Source organism: Tubulanus polymorphus, chromosome 9 (genome assembly GCF_964204645.1).
Source record: "Tubulanus polymorphus chromosome 9, tnTubPoly1.2, whole genome shotgun sequence".
In the NCBI taxonomy this organism is placed as follows: domain Eukaryota; kingdom Metazoa; phylum Nemertea; class Palaeonemertea; order Tubulaniformes; family Tubulanidae; genus Tubulanus; species Tubulanus polymorphus.
The window spans coordinates 3,152,351-3,172,483 of record NC_134033.1 but is presented as its reverse complement, the minus strand read 5'-3'; the positions used below and the strand labels follow the sequence as shown (position 1 = coordinate 3,172,483).

The following is a 20,133-nucleotide window of genomic DNA, read 5'->3' as shown; positions in this document are numbered from 1 at the left end:
TCTAATGATTATATGTTCAATTATTATATTTTAATGATAATAATAATTATTATGATTACCAGTATGATGAATTTTGTTTCTGGTTTGTTTTTTATCTCTGTTGTTATCGTAAGGTGAGCTTGATTTCTGCGGCTTGAAGGCAGGTACCAACGCTAGTCAGTAACCTGTCTGTGGTTAAGTTTCACGATCGGATATTTTCACAAACCACATAAGCCCATCCGACTATAAAAAAAGCTTACCACCAACGATTAGGTAACTAACTAGTACCAACGCATGCAGTTTACATGTATATAGCAATATGGATGATGGGCTGTGTTTTGTAAAATAATCGTAAAATAAGAGCAGGCCTTCGGCTAAGCACTTTATCTGAGTGTGTTTGGCTATTATCTCGTCTGCAAAAAACGTACTGGGACGGTTGACTCGGTTCTTAACTCTAACGATAGATGGCGAATTCCTCGCCGTACAAACAGTTGAATGCTTTTTGAAGTGTCATCAGTCCTTCTACGCAGTGTTTTGCGTGTTCAGTCCCGATTTCAATAGATGACGTCACTAAGTTAGTGACGTCATCTATTGAAATGGGGACTGAACACGCATGGATGATGGGCATATTTTCTGCAAAATACCCCCTCTGCACTAGTGATTGCTGCAGATTTATCATTCTTAGAAGAAATTCTGCTTATTCTACATGAGACAGCAAGACCAGATGAGCAAAATAAAACAAATTTGATGAAGATATCTCTTCAAGTTTTTGTTTTATCAATCTCTGAAAAACACGGAAATCCTGGCAAAGCGCAGGATTTCCTGAAAAAATAGGCCTGGCAGGCAAGGAGTAATTAGATCAAATCGTAAAAACTGTATTGGACATCATCCTTTCCTCGGCTGGGATTCGAGCCCGTTTGCGAATATGTTTCTACCAATTCGCCATCTATCGTAACAGACAGGAACTATATATTAACATATGCAAAAATCGAGTACTGTTTTTACATCCGAGGCCAAATTCGGTTTTCGTATCTAGTGGACGGAACGAAACACCGAATGCGCCTAATTTCCGAACTATTTCCAGAATATAGTTCCGACAACATGTAATTAACATTCGGTTTCACTTAGTTAGTCGACTAACTCCGAAAACCGATGTTGGCCCAGGTTGTTCATAGCATCCAAATGATAACGTATTCGCGAGAAAATGCATAAGCGAAGTTATCTCGTCAAATCAGATTTGATTTTCCTAATCATAATTTGCTAGTCACGTGTAATCTAATCAAATAGGATTTGCACAACTGGGTGAATTTGATGACTTGCTCACCAAACAGCTGACAAGAAAATACTGCCCCGATTTCTAAAGTATTATTTCCTATGAATGAGTTTCAGTTTCTGTTCCAGTTTTGGCCATCATATTAGTTCTTCGAGAAAAAGATTTTTGAGTCCACCATCTTCAAATCGTATCAAATCACCTCTCGAGGTGATTTGATGATTTGACAAATCGATTTGAATTCGATGCCGTGTTATATTCAAAGATTAGACCAAATAAAATTTGATTATGACAAGATAAATACGATTTTACTTAAAATCAAATTTAATTTGATATGTGATAAATTCGCCTATTATTTCTAAAGGTTGTGCGTGGACGATAGGGTCTGTGGATGAGACGTAGATCGAACATCGTATCGAGTTCAAAGACTTCTCGAATTCGAAAAATATACGTCTAAAACAGCTGTTCGCTAATTGATATTCCAGAAGCGACTCATTAAATATTAACATGCTGTCGATGGTGATTGATTTGAAGTCAATTATCAAATTTACAAATGTATTCAATTACGAATGATTAAATATCCACGAAAACGTGCATGAAAATAGCAGGTTTATTGTTTTAGTGTATTAGTGCTTGAACGCTTGCTAATCAATGCTTTAGAATTTTAAATCTTAGTCTTAAAACTACGCATTTTAAATTTGAAGTCGAAAAAGGCGGCTAGAAAATAGTTTTTTCTTTCAAGGAATTTCTTTTTTCGGTTCATCATGGAGGTTAAATCGATCATTCTTGCAGGTACGGGTCATTTAGGACATATTAGGACGATATTCATTAGTATCAACGGTGAACGGGTTTCAGGGTTCAACATGCTCGGGTTTATCCCAAATGTTCTCTTTAATTGCTATATTCAAAATCAAGGACTGTGGAACTTCCGATATATATATATATATTAGAAATTATACTTAGTAATTCATGAATCTAAATCTATTATCATGTACGGTAAACATGTAACTTTAGTAACTATGGTCGAGGCCTTAATTTTTTGACATAATGAAACCATATAGTATATCTGCTTGTATTTCAGCTGTAGCACTACTTGCATTATTTCCGCGGCCGTCTGGTAAGTATGCAAAACAGTTCAATTACCATTCGATTTCAAAAAAGAACGATAATTTTGCGTGACGTTGTGACCGTAACTTTATATCAATGATATGAATCCGCAAGTCTGCGTCCTGCAGTACCCGGTTTAGACATTCGAAATAAAATATTAGAAATAAATATTATCGGTAGCTTACGCTTTCAAAAACTGATCGTCCACACTTCACATATGTTCAGTACTTCGACTGAGACATTTTTAATCGAAAATGAACTAAAAGCACCAGACATTGGAAATTTTATCAGCGCAATTTCAAAAACTGATCGTTCGCACTTCACATGTGTTCAGAACTAACTATGAGACATTCTCAATTGAAAATGAACTAAACCACTAGAATTAGACATTTTATCAGCGCACTTTCAAAAGCTGATCGTCCACACTTCGCATGTGTTCGGGGGCCGGTTGCACAGTCGTGACTTAGGTTCAAAAGTGGTCTTAAATCTTAAGACCGGTCTCAAGCTGTTAGATTGGCTATAGAACTAACTTGGTCTTAGACTGGTCTTAAGTCTAAGCCATGACTATGTAACCGGCCCATGAACTTCACTTAAGACATTTTCAATTGAAATGAACTACAAACACCAGACATTCGACATTATAACCAGTCAATTTCAAATAAAAATCTCACTGTCTGAAGGGGAAATAGATTGTAGATTGATACCTAAATTAAGATGGTCACGCCAGAACTTTACAAGTTTCTTGAATACTTATTTCCATGTTTTCTTTTCAGTGGTATCTGCTCGGACTACGACCGTAGAAGGCCCGCAAAGCGGCTCGCGCGACGATGCGCCTAGCGCCGTCCACTGCCCGTCGGGTTTCAAGATTACCTCCTGTTCGTGTCACGATTTGGGAACTTGCGACGGCGCGGTCATTTCAAACAACGGTCGAACCTGTACCGCCTTTCACATGAATGGGAAAGGAAGAACTAAGGTAAGCCGGATCACTGAATCAGCCCGTAATTAGGGAATCTTAAATGCTTCTGCGGCAATCGAGGATTCCACTTGCGGCGAATGTAGATCCGCTAGTAGTCAATTATACCTCGTAGTCAATTATCAAATCTTTTAAGAAGGTTTTGACATTAATAACTGATCGCCCCTGTAGTGTGTTGGTGCATATATTGAAGATTATATGTTTCCTTTGTGAAAAAAATAATTTTTTCCCTCCACACTCATACGATACGGTTGGAGACTATGTATCTTATCCGCACTGTGATTCGTCTACATTTATATACAATTCATAACCGGGTTTGCGATTCTCTATACTGCCACCTGAGGTTTTGATTGAAAATCTGAACTGAAATAAAGACTCCAAAATTGTAATCAGAATGATGTCACGAATAAGTAATGCAGGCCTACGGTATTTATTTGTATAGGCTAAAGCGATTTGTGAAGAGATACCGCTTGATAAAGGATACACAGTTCTACAGACGACATCTTTAGAACAGCAGCCGATGATCGGCTGTCCTTCACACCTTCAACTAGTTGGATGCATGTACCACTATCCGTAAGTTCATCTTATTTTTCCGATGGATAGAGCAGACGCGCGTTATACACTAGCGCACCTACCGGACCCTCGATTGCCACGGGAGGAATCTCCATGTGCTCAAAAGTGCTTCCTCTAGCACACCAGCTAGCCCGCCAGACGGCACCACTGTAACATCCAGACGTAAATTCTAAGCCTTCGCGTCAAAAAAAGATACAAATTACTTGTCTACATTATTTGACCAACCGTTCCGTCCAAAGAATGTGAGAAAGGATGGTTGGATTCTAATTGAGTTAGCAATAAAAAGGATCAAGTTTAAACTGTTCCTGATCGCTTTCAAATGCTACCGTGGATTAGCTTCCGATTATCTCCACAAACTTCTCCAAAAATATTCACCTGCTCGTCAACTTAGATCTGGATCGGAACATTCTAAAACTATGAACTTGGCACCTTTGGCGGACGATCCTTCGTCGGATTTCTTGCTCATGACATTTGGAATGCTCTACCTAAAATATTCGTCTTGAACCCGATCTGGATGTATTCAGACAACTCCCAAAAACAAACCTGCTTAATACATTAAATTAAAGCACCTTTGGACATTGAACCAGTAAAATTGGCGCTATGTCAATAGTATTTCATCATCATCATCATCATCATCAACATCATCATAAAAGCTTTTGAAAACATAAAGATGCTAACATACATTCACGTGCTATAGAAATACGTTCACGCAGCATACACAATGATTGACATTTTTTACGTTCGTCGCTGTACTAGAAAAAAACATTTATTGCGATGTACACTAGCGCACCTGGTGGAGCCCAGTGGAAGTAGCGGCGTAGCGTGTCGGTAACCCATTCGGGCGGCTAACTCATATATCCGACAATCAAACAGGATTTTTTTTTTGCGAGCCATCTGGTGCACACATTTTCTTTTTCTATTTCAGCTGGGCGCACAGGTTACCGGTTAAGATTAGACTCGGAAATTTCGACGGCAGAAAGTACTCGAACAGTTGCTCGGTAGAACCGGTTTCGTTCCGTGGCGGTTCATACACGTGTCTGTACGGCGGGTGTTACCTACAGATCGTGTGCATGAAAGCCCCGTACAATAAAATGGTGAACACTAGGCCGTATTATGACTGATCTGTGGTTTAAAAAAATCAGGGTTTTTTCTTCTGTGTCCAGATAAATGCGAATAAAGTAATTCTAACTTGTGAAATAAACAGTTTTTTTAAATTCTTTTACTGGTTCGACGAGTTACGATTCGGCTAGGGAGTCATTGAAATGAACTTTGGCCCGGGAACAACCGTTCATTACGGTTGCCAAATGAACCTGTGCTCGTTTGGCCTGACCAAAGACTGGTCCCGGAAATGACTCGCTTTGTTTTGTCTAAGCATTGCCATCCTCGATTGCCAGGGTTTGACCGCCGCCCGCCGAAACTCACGCCAACACGAAACCCGGCCGTAAATTACAAAGTTTGGCCAAAGTTTCTTGGGCGGACAGTTCGCCGCTGAACGGCAACCAGTCCATATATCTAGCTTATCGGATCCGTAGCGGAACTACCGGTGACTATCAAAGCATCTGCCAACAGCTAAACGGCAACCCGTCCGCCCAAGAAATGTTGGGCAATGTAATACACCAATGAAGGGTGTATGCTTTCAAGGTTCAGTTATATACACCATGACCGAAATCCCGAAAACGTTCGCAATAATAGCTCTAATCTAGTACGATAACCACACTCAAACGTGGTGCACGGATAATGAGATAAAAATCCACTTTGTGTACAAATCAAAAGAATTTCAAAATCGAGAATTTATTTCTAAATGTAAAATACACGACGTTACGACCTCACCGCAGAGATCATCGTCAGGTGTGGGCGAGATCGAATCGTCGTGTATTTCACATTTTAGAAATTAAATATCGATTTTGAAATTTTTTTAATTTATACGTAGTGGGTTTTTATCTTACTGGACCCAGTTCCACAGTTGTGAGTTAGAGTTGACTCTGAGTTAAAGTTAGTTCATTTTCAATGAGTTAACTCAGGGTCAAATCTTAACTCAGAACTGTGGAACTGGACCCAGAGCTCTATTCTACTCATCAGAAAACGATGTTTTTACTGTTGTTGCTATCGTGAATTTTCGAATGGTAAAAATCGTACGGTTGACACCATGTGCACAGCTGTCTCTGACTAATAGATATATGAGAAGCCAGTTAAACATTAGCATTCTGTCAGTGGTAGTCGACTTCGAGTCAATAATCAATGCTACAAATTTACTCAACAACAACTGATTAGATATCCAGGAAAAGCCGTTTCACAAATTCAAAGTAAGCTTATTGCTTTCGTGTGTGAGCGTGGAAGCTTACTGAATAAATTAGTGCAGAATTCGAAACCTCTTAAAGTTAGATATTTTTACATCTTAAGTTGGAAAATACAAAGAGAATTTTTTTCTTTTTAAGAATCATTTTCATCCGTGAGATCGAAACGATAGGTTGTGTTCTGCTTGTAATGTTTACGGTGACGATGAATTCGATTTCATTTTTTATATCCTTCTCAATGAAGCCCGCGCCATTTCATTGAATCCGACAAACGATCGCGTGGTTTTAATCGATCTTCGATAGGCCATTCGTGTGGCTCAACCATAAAACCTACGATAATATAAACCTGCGACATTTTTATAGCGATTCGTCAAAAGGGCACATATTTTTTTTTTTTATTTCAGTCGGGCGCAAATGTCACCGGCAAAGATTGAGCTTCCAATTTACAAGCGCAGGGGTAAACTAATCAGTCTAGAATCACCCGATACTAATACACGCGTCTCCACGGTGCGTGCACCAGATCGTGAAAGCTCCACGCGATAGATCGGTCGTTACGAAGAACTATATTCGGGCCGTACCAGCTTTTAAATGTTTGTGGCGGGAGGGGGGGGGGGTGGTGGGTTAGAGAAACCCGAAAAGGCCAGTTCTTAAGGAAACAACAATAATTTTGGAAGAAGGGCACTTTTCCAAAATCTCCAGTTCCACAGTTCTGACTTAAGATTTGACTCTGAGTTAACTCATTGAAAAGGAACAAATTTCGACTCAGAGTTAACTGTAACTCATGACTGTGGAACTGGATCCTGGGGGGCAACAGTTACTGCCCCCACCCCCCACTACGGCAGCGAGACACTGAGAGGTTCTTGGTCAATAAGAATATTATGACTGATCGGTTGTAAAACGAATTCAGCTTTCAAGTTCCGGCTAGTAAAAAATACAACTAATTTCGAAAATCAAAGGGCAGGGAATATATCCGTCAATATAAATGTACATGTATTGTAATCTGAGGCAGCTGGTGCATTTTATAATTGTTAACAGCTTAATAACTCTCTATATGACGCCGGTTGCAAACTCGGCAGCTGGACAAACATTTTGTTTAGGCCTATAGCCGATTTTGATATATTGACGTGTACTTTGTATTGCTGTATATTTGCACTCGGTTAGGCAACGTTACCCGATCAATGTACTCTCGAAGTGCGTCCGAAATCTGTTCGACAAAAGTGGCGATCGAAGAAAAATTCACGCATATTTATAGATATTGGCATTTTGATGATCTTGTTATCCAATTAGGAGCTTATGAAATACAGGTAAAAAGACCCGTGGTCAAGTTCGAATTCGAAGCCGAGGATTATGGCCAGAAAAACTCGCGGCAACAGCAGTGTCACTGAGCGATGTCTCAAAACGCCACGCGTCAAAAGGCTAAACCATTGACTTACGGTTTAGAGTCCATTGCTGGATACGGGCCCAGAGCCCAGTTGTGACTCTGAGTCCGAAATTGGTTTCCGCATATATTGAAACAACTTGTGGTCTCAATTTGTAGTTTTGGCTATAGGTCTAAGTTGGCCTTGGACAGGCTGACCTTAATTCACTCTAAGCGCCGCGACTGTGAAAATGGTTCTAGTTTTCGTTGAAACGTTTAAACGGGAAATCGTTACTCTTGCAATCCGGCCATGTGTCGTGAAAAGCCCTCAGCGTTGAACGTCATAAGCAATAAACTTTGAAATGGATTTTTACGCTCCCGGGGCCGGTTGCGTAGTCATGGCTTAGACTTAAGACCAGTGTAAGACATACTTAGTTCTATAGCCAATCTAACAACTATAGACCGGCCTTAAGATTTAAGACCACGACTGTGCAACTGGCCCCCGAATCCGAGGACCCACCAAATATACAATTAATCTATGTTCAGTGATTGGCATACATTTTTAAAAGTACAGTCAAACCTGCTTAATCCGGATCGGCTTAATCCGGGTTTTGTTCTAATCAGGACCTTATTTGCGGTCTATTTGTTCATTAACATACAAGAAAATGACTTTTAATTAATCCGGATAATTATTGGAAATTGACATATTTCTTATAGAAAACGTAATAATGATAATGATAATAATAATAATAGTAATGATAATGATAAAAACGTAATGAATTAGATAAAGTTCAATGTCCGCATCAATCATTTTGACGTTGGTCGCGTATTTTAATAATAATAGTAATAATAAATGATAATAATAATAATAATAATAATTATTATTATTATTATTATCATTATTATAATTTCATTTTCACAACAAATCACATGTCCTAAAGAGATAAACGAGAATGTACAAAATATGAAATTTTTGATCACAAAAATGTCCATTTTCCACATTTCGGTCATTGGACGCAAACATGTGACGGTAATAGTTATAATCGATTTCGTCCAGAAATCTGGAAACCGCAGCGGGACACGCAGGGCAGTAGTTAAACAGATTGCGTTCAGATCAGTCAGTGGATAGCCTGAACCTGCGCGCGGCGACGAGATGGTTTCGTCGGCGAGATATTGCATGTTTTTATTCGGAGTTTCTGCCGCCGTTATCGTAACGACTTCGTTCGTCGTTTTTGCGATATTGCACGGCCGCGAACGGATGGGTTTAGCCCCGCGCGCCGCCGCCTCGTCGGCACCGCAGACGACTTCGACACCGAGACCGGTGAACAGTTATTACGAATATCACCGCGGCGACGCTAACCCGATAAAACCAGTGTCCAGTGTTCTGTCGGCCGATATCAATAAGAGGTTCGTCGAAACAAAACTGAAACCGGAAGAGAAGGCCAAATACAGATTACTCGTTAAACAGTTCGATGCGTTGATGCGCAGACTCGGCGTGACGTACTTCCTGTTCTCCGGGACGCTGATCGGCGCCTATCGCCACCACGGGCCGGTGCCCTGGGACGACGATTTCGACGTCCAGGTGCCAGAAACGGACTTGGCGAAGATAAAGAAAGTTTTCGACGACAAACACCCGCAAGTCAGAAACATGTCCTTACTCCAGCCGTACAAACGTCCGTGGAAGTTGTCGTTCTCGCCGCAAGGATCGTGGCCGTTCGTCGATATTTGGCCGTACGCCGACAAAGGAGTCTACATGCAGGACAGTACTTACCAACCTTGGGTGCGAAGGGACTACGTGGATATTTTCCCGTTGATAAAAGTTCCGTTCATGGGAATGATGTTGCCGGCGCCTCGTCGGTGGAAAAAGGTAATCCTCGATCGTTACGGGGATATCGAGAAGAAATGCACGTCACTGCACTTGTCGCACAGAACGTGGCGGTACGCGATTGTGATGAACGTCGATTGTCCCGCTTTACACGAGCACTTCGCGTTCGTTAATAGAACATGTAGCGCCGGAATTATGACCGAAACTCTTAAGGTGGGTAAACTGATTTTGGATACGTGGAGATATTCGATTGAAATGGAAGGCGTACCCGTTGATCGGACGGTTATATGCGATTGAAAGATTAGTCCAATCTAGCAGAGAGGCAGCTGTGATGAAGTCTTGTTAACCTGTCTTGTTAACCTGTCGCGAAAAAGACTCGTATTTTTGGTCTAGTTGCTGTACTGGTGACTAGTACGTGTTTACAATGTCGGCAACGATTCAAACTGAACCGCTTTGTAAGCTTTAACTTCGATACCCGACGCTGGTGTGAACATGTAAAGATAGACTTTGAGGGTTAACTGTAGATATATTTAGGGTACGAGCATTCGCTACTTCAGTGGAGCCTCGTTACAACGAACTTCACGGGCCTAGAAAGTCTGTTCGTTATAACCACGGACTCTCAAACGTTTCGAGTACGTTATAACCGTTAGTTCGTTATATCCAGTATGAAATTGATTTTGATCTTACTCGGCACTCAATTTCATATTTGTCATATCCGATGAATCGTTGTATCCGAGTTCGTTATAACGAGGTTCCACTTTAGTGCATATGGCGATATAGATATTCAAGTGAAATATAAAAGTACTGCGAATGAATCTAGGTAACCTTCAAAGTACTATTTGTCTGTAAGTGTAACTGATACAATCTTGGAGAATAGTTTCCTTGCTAATTTTTAAGGTTCGGAGCTTCAGATCTCGTGGGACCTACAGAATTGGGCAGAAGGGGTGGGTGGGAGTCTACCGCTGGGTTATAAGACACTCGTCAGGGGCGGATCTAGACTGGAGCGCAAGGAGCACGCGGACTCCTGTCGTAATTATCCCCATGCCCTTTTGAAAATCGGGGCATTTTTTCTACCCGCAACTAATGACACAGCAGTCCTCAGTACGTAATTTAGCTTCCCTCTCAAGTGCCTAGAAATTATTTGAAAAATGCAATGGAAATTCAGAATATTTTCTAGACCCTTAGACTTATTTTGCCCTTTTTGGTATATATGCCTTTTCATTTATTTGTGCTCTAGTAAATGCGTGCCCATCCTGGATCCGCCACTGCTGGTTATACCCTGCTTCACAGATTTCGGTTCAAATATGGACTCGTAGGGTAAAGCCGTTAGAAATGAATCAATTTCAAACTCAACCGACTATAATCCTCAAACGGGCCTTAAACAATAATTGCGCTTATGATTCTACTCAGGGAAATCGGTAAAACCGATTGCTAATTAAATAGAATACAAGGTAATAAAAATCATATTCAAATTTATGTCCGATTTTATCACTGTGTCCTTTGCATGTTAGGCGCCGCTGATCAATCACAATAACTGTTTTATAGTTAAGACGATCGGTATTGCTTTAAATACCGGCTCTTCATGTTTCAAATGGCAAAAATAAAGGTTTATGACGTGTCAAATATGCTGCTTTGATTTGCATAGTTACAGTGTCCCTACAGATAAGTCATTCCAGAATTCAACGACTTGTCAAGGAGAAAATTTCAAATTTCGAGGAAGCGTCTGCATCACTTTTATATCTCAATTACTGTAGACACCTCCTAAATCGGTAACTGTTTATCTCTGTAAACCGTTAATTCGGTGTTTCAGTAAGCAAATATAATCCTTTACACTTACTAAACTCGGTTCCTAATTCAGTAATTTCGCCTAAAACATTTAATTTTGGGGAACCTGTGTGTATTAGGCCTATGACTACTATCTAGGCCTGAAACCTAAAAATTTTCAAATTTCTGTAAATTCAAGGAGTTTTCAATGACTTTTGGGCATTTTGCCAATCATTTCGCCCATTGGCAAATTCAGGGACTTGAAAAACATTTTTGGTTTAGAAGAAGTTTTCAAGGAATCAGGGAGTCGTACGGACCCTGTAGAACATATACACCATAGCTTAGCATAAGACGGGGTATGTTTGCGGTGAGCTTCGGTGGAAGGCAATCAAACCCTGGCAAGCGAGGATGGAGAAAACGTACCTATAGCCCAATACGGGTAAATCGGAGAAAATGCCACGTTTCATTACACCGCGCGATAGTGTATATATATATATATATATATATATAGTGTATATATATATATATATATATATATATATATATATATATATATATATATATATATATATATATATATATATATATATATATATAAACTAAAAGAAACATGTAACACGTCGAATGGTATTTTATTTCAGTTTTTGACAAATGTCGCATGAACATCCAAGACAATAGATTTGAATTCAATTCCACAGTATCCGCGTGGTTAAGTTCGTCTCAATATTGTTGAGTTTTAGCTCTTCGAATCGACAACCACGTATCTCCGCTCAGAACTGTGGAATTGGGTCTTGTAGTTTTGATTTTTCTGGTGAAAGTTTATAAAGAAAGCTAAAAGCGTGTTTCGATTGATACGCGCGGTCTATCGAAGCGCCGTGACTTTGACATGAAACAGAGCGAAAACGCCGGCAGCGCCCTCTTCAGCAATAACGGCGAATTTCAACTGGAAAAAAAGGTAGATCGATTATCGTATTAAATGAACAAATGAATTTCGGAGGCATAAAACGTCACAAAATTAGGCAATGGGCCAAAAATGACAAACTAGGTGGCGCTGTAAATAAAAATCACTCTGATTGGTCTTGCGCAGTGGTATTTCAATTAACTAGCCAATAAGAGTACGACTTCAATATAAGGAGCGCTGATTGGTTAATTACATGAATGATAATGTAACTGATTGAAATTAAGAACGCATTTGACTTTAAAAGAATTGACTTGTTACAAAATCCTTAAATTTTGCGTAAAAAAGACCGTGGTTTAACATGAAACCAACCAGAAATTTTAGATTACGGGTAGAACGAACCTTAAAATCGCTAGCCGGTCGTTCTAGGGGTAGGTTAAAGCTGAACCAACCCGCGTTCGTCCTTTCGTCGTTGCGGAGAACTTTAGAGACTTCGGTTCCGGTCGCCGTGATGTAGATACGAGATTTCTGACCTGTAGCGTAGCCGGTGAATTCGATCTTGTATCCCCGGGGGTCGGCTGGGATCGTCGGGCTGTACAGACGACCTAGTTTTACCTGTTTATCCGCGTTCACTAGCGACACCTGGGCGTACGATTCTGAAACGTATCTTGCGTGTTTACTAATCGCAAGTAGTTTGCTTTTCCAGACATAACGGGTTATCGTTAGGAAAGATTATTTGAAATATCGAATATGCAATAAGAACCACGTGCGCTGTATTGTAGCCATGATTCCCATATGGTCTAGTGGTTAGGATTCCTGGCTTTCACCCAGGCGGCCCGGGTTCGATTCCCGGTGTGGGAACGATTATTTTTGCCGCGCGACACCAAATGTGTATTGGTCAATTGCTATCTTGCTTGAAAGTATCTGTTTTAATTTGACCGTGTTATTTAAAAAAGCTCCCTTCCCATTACTCATCCACTATCATCCTCGCTTGCCAGGGGTCCGGTATCACTCCCGAACTCGCTTCCACCAGCCCCTGGCCTCACGAAGCGTGATTTCATTACTGGCGCTGTCGCGCGTGACGTCATATATCGATTTGCGAAACACTTCCTTGTTCGGTAAAACGTTCGCTGATTGGTCAATTTAACGGGAAAACCAACAGAAGTCTACTGACGGTTTGGTACGACCGGATTCTGGTCGGCTAGTAACGACTCCAACGACTCGTGAGGTCAAGGGGTTCGGGGAACAGCTTTAGCGTAGTGGGTTCGAATCCCTTGACGGGTGAAGATGATCCACTATAGGACCTGGTGCTCATGCTGTGTTAACGAACTAACCAAACTCACCAATTCAGGGCCGCATTTAGCAGGTAGCGTTCCCCAGATATTTCCGAAAAGTGCCCTTTTTGCAAATATTAGTGTTATATCTTATAAAATTCAAATGCTAGGTACGGCCCTGCAATTATCATTTTCTCTAGGAACCTTTCCTATAAGTTAGGCGCAACATTGATATGCAAACCATGGCCGACTTTTAAAAAGCCATCTCGAAAATGCGGTTTCGATTGATCTTCTTACCTCTAGGATTATCAGGTCCATCTTTAAGATCGGAAACGCCCTTACGTCGCGTCCAAGTTAAAGTATCCTCTCTAGAACGGGTGACTCCGCACCAGTCGTCCTCGAAATTACAGCTCCAACTAAACCCGGGACCTACACCGGTAAAATCAGAAATATCACGGGATAAAGCGCCGTTATTCGTTTTCATAGACAAAGCGAATGTATGAAATTGAAGAAAACACCACAATATCTGCTTTGTTCTGTAGTTTGTGGCCAATTTGACGAAGTTTAAAAATTCATATTTTCTTTAAGTTTTTTTATGCTGAGAAATTACATACGTTATTTAGCTTAGGCTGATTTGAGAAGTTTTAAATCATAACAATTTTTTTAGAAATTATGTTCTGACCTGAGACTGGTGGCAAAGTTGTAGTAGTGGTGATCGCTTCAGCTGAAATATTAGGTTAAATAATTTCAGACGCTCAAAGAGCCCGGTGGCCGGTGGCCCACTTATAGTCAGTCGTCTACCTAACTATGAGTGGGATGCATTTACGAAACGAGCGCTGACTTTGATTCCAGAAGTAGATCTTAAGACTGGTCTCAAGTTGTTAGATTGGGCATAAAACTGGTCTTGAGTTGTTAGATTGGTTGTAGAACCAAAATGAGCTTAGACTGGTCTTAAGTTGTTAGATTGGCTATAGAACCAAAATGAGCTCAGACTGGTCTTAAGTTGTTTGATTGGTTATAGAACCAAAATGAGCTTAGACTGGTCTTAAGTTGTTAGATTGGTTATAGAACCAAAATGAGCTTAGACTGGTCTTAAGTTGTTTGATTGGCTATAGAACCAAAATGAGCTCAGACTGGTCTTAAGTTGTTTGATTGGTTATAGAACTAAAATGAGCTTAGACTGGTCTTAAGTTGTTTGATTGGCTATAGAACCAAAATGAGCTCAGACTGGTCTTAAGTTGTTTGATTGGTTATAGAACCAAAATGAGCTTAGACTGGTCTTAAGTTGTTTGATTGGCTATAGATCCAAAATGAGCTTAGACTGGTCTTAAGTTGTTTGATTGGTTATAGAACCAAAATGAGCTTTGCCTGGTCTTATGTTGAATGACCAGAATCATGATAAGCTTAGACTAGTCTTGGGGTATTAGTGACTTTAAAATCAAAATGGGCAAAAACATAGACTGGGTGCTGAACGGCAACCAGTCCACCCGAGAAATCTTGGACAATGTAATAAGACCAATGACGGAATTTTTGGGGTCTATGTGTTGGCGTACGCTTCGGCGAGAGACAATCAAACCCTGGCAATCGAGGACGCCAATGAGGACGGTGATTCCCTAACACTTACCGGGTCTCGGGTCGCACCCGTACAGTACGCGAATCCGTTTCAGATCCAACTCGCTGGCCGCGATCCTCTGCCCGATAAACTGCCATTTTTTCAGCGGTTTTTTCGACTCGATCGTTTTTCTGCCGTTCATCGAATAGGCGTATTCGTTGTAGTGCATCACCGAGTCGAGGTCGTACGGGATCCCGAGATGGTCGATCTTATCCGGGCCGTATTTCTGAAACTGGCCGAACGATCCTGAAAGAACCAGGAAATTTCTTTATTCAGTCTCATTATAGATTTACATTTCGTTTATGTTACGTAGATGACTCCTAGTGGACATAGTCACGCAAGGTTTGATTTTGTGAGTACTCCAGTATCCTCTAAGCGGCGGTATCTTTTTTTTAAAATCTGAAAACAGGGATTGTCCCTGTTTTCTATTTTGTTGAGAACATTGAGTTGACCTCTTGTTGGAATGCTGAACATAGGATGAAAATATGAATATATCTCGATAGGATACAAGAGATATTTGATTTTCACTTTAAGAAGATGTTCAATCTAATTCTCTCTAGAATGGGATACCGGCGAGGCTACTCTGGGAAGCGTGGATTCGGCGATAATCCGCCAGGATCGCTAGTGGTACTGCGTTACCGCGCTCCAATTTCTTCTACATTTCAATTAAATTCGAGTCAACTTTTTTGATTTGTAAATCAATTTTCAGTGAAATCAATACAAGCCACTGAGTGAGAAAGGGACTATCCAATGATTCGTTTGATAATCTTCGGTTTTGGAAGGCTAAAAATGGCGTTCAAATTGCATCGAAAATGAACCGATTTTCACTACGAATAAGCCAGTGTTTTGTTTCGCGATCTGGTGTTACCGGTATCCCATTGCAACTTTCAATTTCAATTTCACTTTCAATTTATTCATCATAAATCTAAAGTATGAACCGAGCGGTAAGGCGGCCGATACCTGGCAAGCCGCGTGACTCTAACCCGGGATCCATAGTTCCGCTCATCTCCTGAAAGAAACGTCGGAACCGAGACTCTTCGCTGAATAGTCACCTGTTTTCATATTTTCCCAATGTATTGTTATATAGTCGTCTCGATCCATACGCGACTGTTCGTGCCAGAATCCTAAAGCGTGCATCGTTTCGTGTACGATAGTACCGCTTGTATCGCACCCACGACCGATCGATACTCGCTGTAAACCGTTATTGCTGCCAACGTTTGAACTACATCTGCAAATATTGAAAACATATTGGGGTCAGTTGCTCAAAAGTTGGTTATAGATTTAACCAATGGATATAGTTGACATGATAATCTTTGAGCAACTGATGGCTCGTTGTTGTTGGTTTTTTTTTCTCACGTTTCGGGCAGAATCCTTCCGCCCATCTTATCGGAGATTATTTGACAATATCGATGGATTCCGCCCGAAACGAATGAAAAAAACAATAACAGTTTTTTTTAGATTGATATTGTGGATCTCTTAGATATTCATCAAAACTAGGAATTGTCTCAACTGTTTACAATACTGACGGTGTTGATATTTCAAAAAGAAAGTTATTTGCCTTGATGCACCACCCTTTCCATTTCCCTTGGTCGCTTTATTGCCCGTCACCCGGGGTACCAGTTCTGTTTGACTGGATTAACTATTCAACCATTCGTACTTAACTAAATTGACTTATCGTTGAGTTGACCTCGAGGTAAATTGTACCGCCATGTTTTAGATTAAAGATAACCTTCAGATTTAAGATTTAAGATTACTCTAAGCCGATCTAACAATCATTTGCTTGAGAGATTTGAGAGGCATTTGCGCTCATAACTGGACCCCGTCTAAAATACCGAACCACGCGTCGTGCCCATCTTCACCCGTCAAGGGATTCGAACCAACTACGCTAAAGCCGTTCCCCGAACCCCTTGACCTCACGAGTCGTTGGAGTCGTTACTAGCCGACCAGAATCCGGTCGGGCCAATCACAGCGCTTGTTACAAACGACATTAGGCATCTATGGAATTTCCCGGTAAATGGACCAATCAGCGAACACGTAGCGAACGCGGAAGTATTGTCGCGTGTTGATATATGACGTCATGCGCAAAAGCGCCAGTAATGAAATCGCGCGTCGTGAGGCCAGGGGGCTGGTGGAAGCGAGTTTGGGAGCGATACCGGACTCCTGGCAAGCGAGGATGGGTCATGCCTTGTCCCATCACCTCCATGAGGTGATGGGACCGCCTTGAGTTAACGCCAACTTCAAGAAAACGAAGCGATTCTTCGTAGAATATTCTTACCCGTAACCCCTGTAATAGAGGGCTCTGTTGTGGGGCTTCTTCCTTTGATTGGGATCTACCTTCTTGAACGTCAGACAATGGCCGGCAGAGTTGATCCGTTCCGCAAACTTGACGAGAGTTGCCTCGACCAATTTCCGGGAATAAGCTTGACGGAAAAAGAAATTTCGAAATTTCGCGTTTTCTAATTGTCGTTTTGATATTTTTTTCATATGAAATTATCTCTTCGTCATCACTTATCATTGATAAGTTACTGTATCCGTGTTGTGAGAATAATATAAAAGAATCCCGCAACAATGAAGGAAATAAAGTCCGAAAATCTTTCCTTGAGCTACATGTAGTAGTTTAGTCGATGTTTCGACTATATTCTAATAGTCATCTTCAGGATTATGTGTACAGTATTGCTGAAGATGACTATTAGGATATAGTCTAAACGTTGAATAAACTACACTAGCTCAAAGAATACAGTATTCCTGAAGATGACTTTTAGGATATAGTCGAAGCGTTGAATAAACTACACTAGCTCAAGGAATACAGTATTCCTGAAGATCACTATAAGGATATAGTCGAAACGCTGAATAAGCTACTAGCTCAAGGAATACAGTATTCCCGAAGATGACTATTAGGATAAAGTCTAAACGTTGAATAAACTACTCGCTCAAGGAATACAGTATTCCTGAAGATCACTATAAGGATATAGTCGAAACGCTGAATAAGCTACTAGCTCAAGGAATACAGTATTCCCGAAGATGACTATTAGGATAAAGTCGAAACGTTGAATAAACTACTCGCTCAAGGAATACAGTATTCACGAAGATGACTATTAGGATATAGTCGAAACGTTGAATAAACTACTAGCTCAAGGAATACAGTATTCCTGAAGATAACTATTAGGATAAAGTCGAAACGTTGAATAAACTACTAGCGCACGGAATACAGTATTCCTGAAGATGACTATTAGGATAAAGTCGAAACGTTGAATAAACTACACTCGCTCAATGAATACAGTATTCCTGAAGATGACTATTAGGATATAGTCGAAACGTTGAATAAACTACACTAGCTCAAGGAATACAGTATTCCTGAAGATGACTATTAGGATATAGTCGAAGCGTTGAATAAACTACTAGCTCAAGGAATTCAGTATTCCGGAAGATGACTGTTTTTCTTCATTATTGTGGTATTCTTGTATATAAAAACTATCAACAAGTCAGTTTGATTAACCGATTACCTAAAGATTCGTCGAACTCGTAGTAGAATGTATTATCGGCCCATTTCTTCGATTTATCAGCATGAGCTGTGCGGTACTACAAATATAAACATCCAGAACGAACAAAAAAACAAGATTAAAGATTTCAGCCGAATTTCATTTAATCGTCCTCCTAGTGATTTCAACAGATTATTTGAATATAATTGGAAATCAAGTAATTCTAAAAAATTTTTCATAAATCGGATATAGACCTATCGATAGGTTGTCAGTGCGAAAGCAATATATTCGATTTGATCAGATGTGATCAAGTTGTACTGTACACGCATTGACCAATCGGACTAACCGTTTACTTCTATATTTCTAGAGCATTGTTATCTCCTATTGGTCAGTTTTACTTCGGCCAACGAAAGATTCACATAAAACATTTAAACTTAAATGGGATTGTTTAAATCTAATCTAAGTCCTCTATTGATAAGTAAACGAATTGCTTTTATTCCGAACTTACGTCATCTAATACGATATCTCCTTCGAAATACCCTTGAAAATCAAATAGACATCACTTAATAACAACAAAGACTTAAGAACATGTGTGGCCGTTGGTGACTAGATTCCCATATGGTCTAGTGGTTAGGATTCCTGGTTTTCACCCAGGCGGCCCGGGTTCGATTCCCGGTGTGGGAACTTACTTTTTGGTTTAATGTTTTTGCTACCTTTTTACACATGCAATTAATTAAAGTCTGTTCAATTAATGGAAAGGAATCTTTTTCATTTCCGTATATGAATCGTACAAAATGAACTTACCATCTTTATAAAGCGGATCCTCGTAAGGAATCTTGAACGCTGTAAACATAGATTGAATGCTATTGATGAAATTTTGAAGAAATCGTCTTTGGAGCTATAGTCTTATTCGTCTTATAGATTACTCCAAAATAAAATGAACGCTCATTTCATGATTCAAACAGGGCCCAGTCCCACAAATAAGTTGAACATAGTTTAAATAGCTCACAGACTTAAGATAAGTTTTTAAAGTTATGTTGGAACGAATTTTTGAATTTGTCATCAATATTTACCACAGTTATTCAAACGCGTAAATCAGTAATAAACAAAGCAAGATTCCGCAATTGAAAAATAGTAGAGATAATCAAGAATTGAAAAGTTGATTATGTCACAACACTTCAATTGTTCCCAAAAAACATCGACAATCCACGTGTGATGATGGCTGATAGATTGTGGTATTTTGGCTTTTACGCCTTGAAAACTGAATCCAATGTCAAATTGGTAATATTGATTTCATCAAAAATGAATTGGTAAAAAGAGGCGATATTCATTACATTTTACCTCCAATGCAGCGGAAAACTGCTAAAATCCAGAATATGCCGAACATGTTCGCAATGATAGTATATAGACATTTATTGAACTATTTATTCTGTTTAAAAAAACAAACCAGATGTCACGTTCCCAACTGGTTACCAAGTCAGGATTTTAAAAGTAGCAGCCACGAAAATTTATTCGTATTTTTCTACCTAAAAATAGGGATTGAACATGTTATTTATTTAATTGATAGATTTTGATTCTTTTCTGTTTTTATTCGGTGTCCCTTACAGACCATCGACATGTGCCGGGAACGAAACAAATGGGGGAGGGAGGAGGGAGGGGGGTTGATTTTGAAATTGGAAATTGAAGCACAGATACAATAGAAATAGCATCGGCGGTCGAATTTACAAA

At 40.0% G+C, this 20,133-nt stretch overlaps 1 protein-coding gene and 2 non-coding genes across 3 annotated transcripts; 2 read left to right on the top strand and 1 right to left on the bottom strand.

The window, feature by feature from the left end:
• Positions 1–11,804: 11,804 nt before the first annotated feature.
• On the bottom strand, positions 11,805–19,792 carry LOC141911227 (zinc metalloproteinase nas-4-like). The gene is made up of 11 exons (XM_074802208.1): positions 19,747–19,792; positions 19,210–19,248; positions 18,914–18,945; positions 18,430–18,505; positions 17,202–17,346; positions 15,979–16,154; positions 14,939–15,172; positions 13,997–14,038; positions 13,612–13,743; positions 12,443–12,696; positions 11,805–12,085 (listed from the first exon to the last, which is right to left on the bottom strand). The coding sequence occupies exons 1-11, from the start codon at positions 19,790–19,792 to the stop codon at positions 12,005–12,007; spliced, it is 1,257 nt and encodes a 418-aa protein (XP_074658309.1). The 3' UTR covers positions 11,805–12,004.
• Trnae-uuc (transfer RNA glutamic acid (anticodon UUC)) lies at positions 12,830–12,901 on the top strand. Its single transcript has one exon. It is a non-coding gene; the product is annotated as a tRNA-Glu (tRNA).
• Positions 19,018–19,089, top strand: Trnae-uuc (transfer RNA glutamic acid (anticodon UUC)). The gene has a single exon. It is a non-coding gene; the product is annotated as a tRNA-Glu (tRNA).
• Positions 19,793–20,133: the final 341 nt, after the last annotated feature.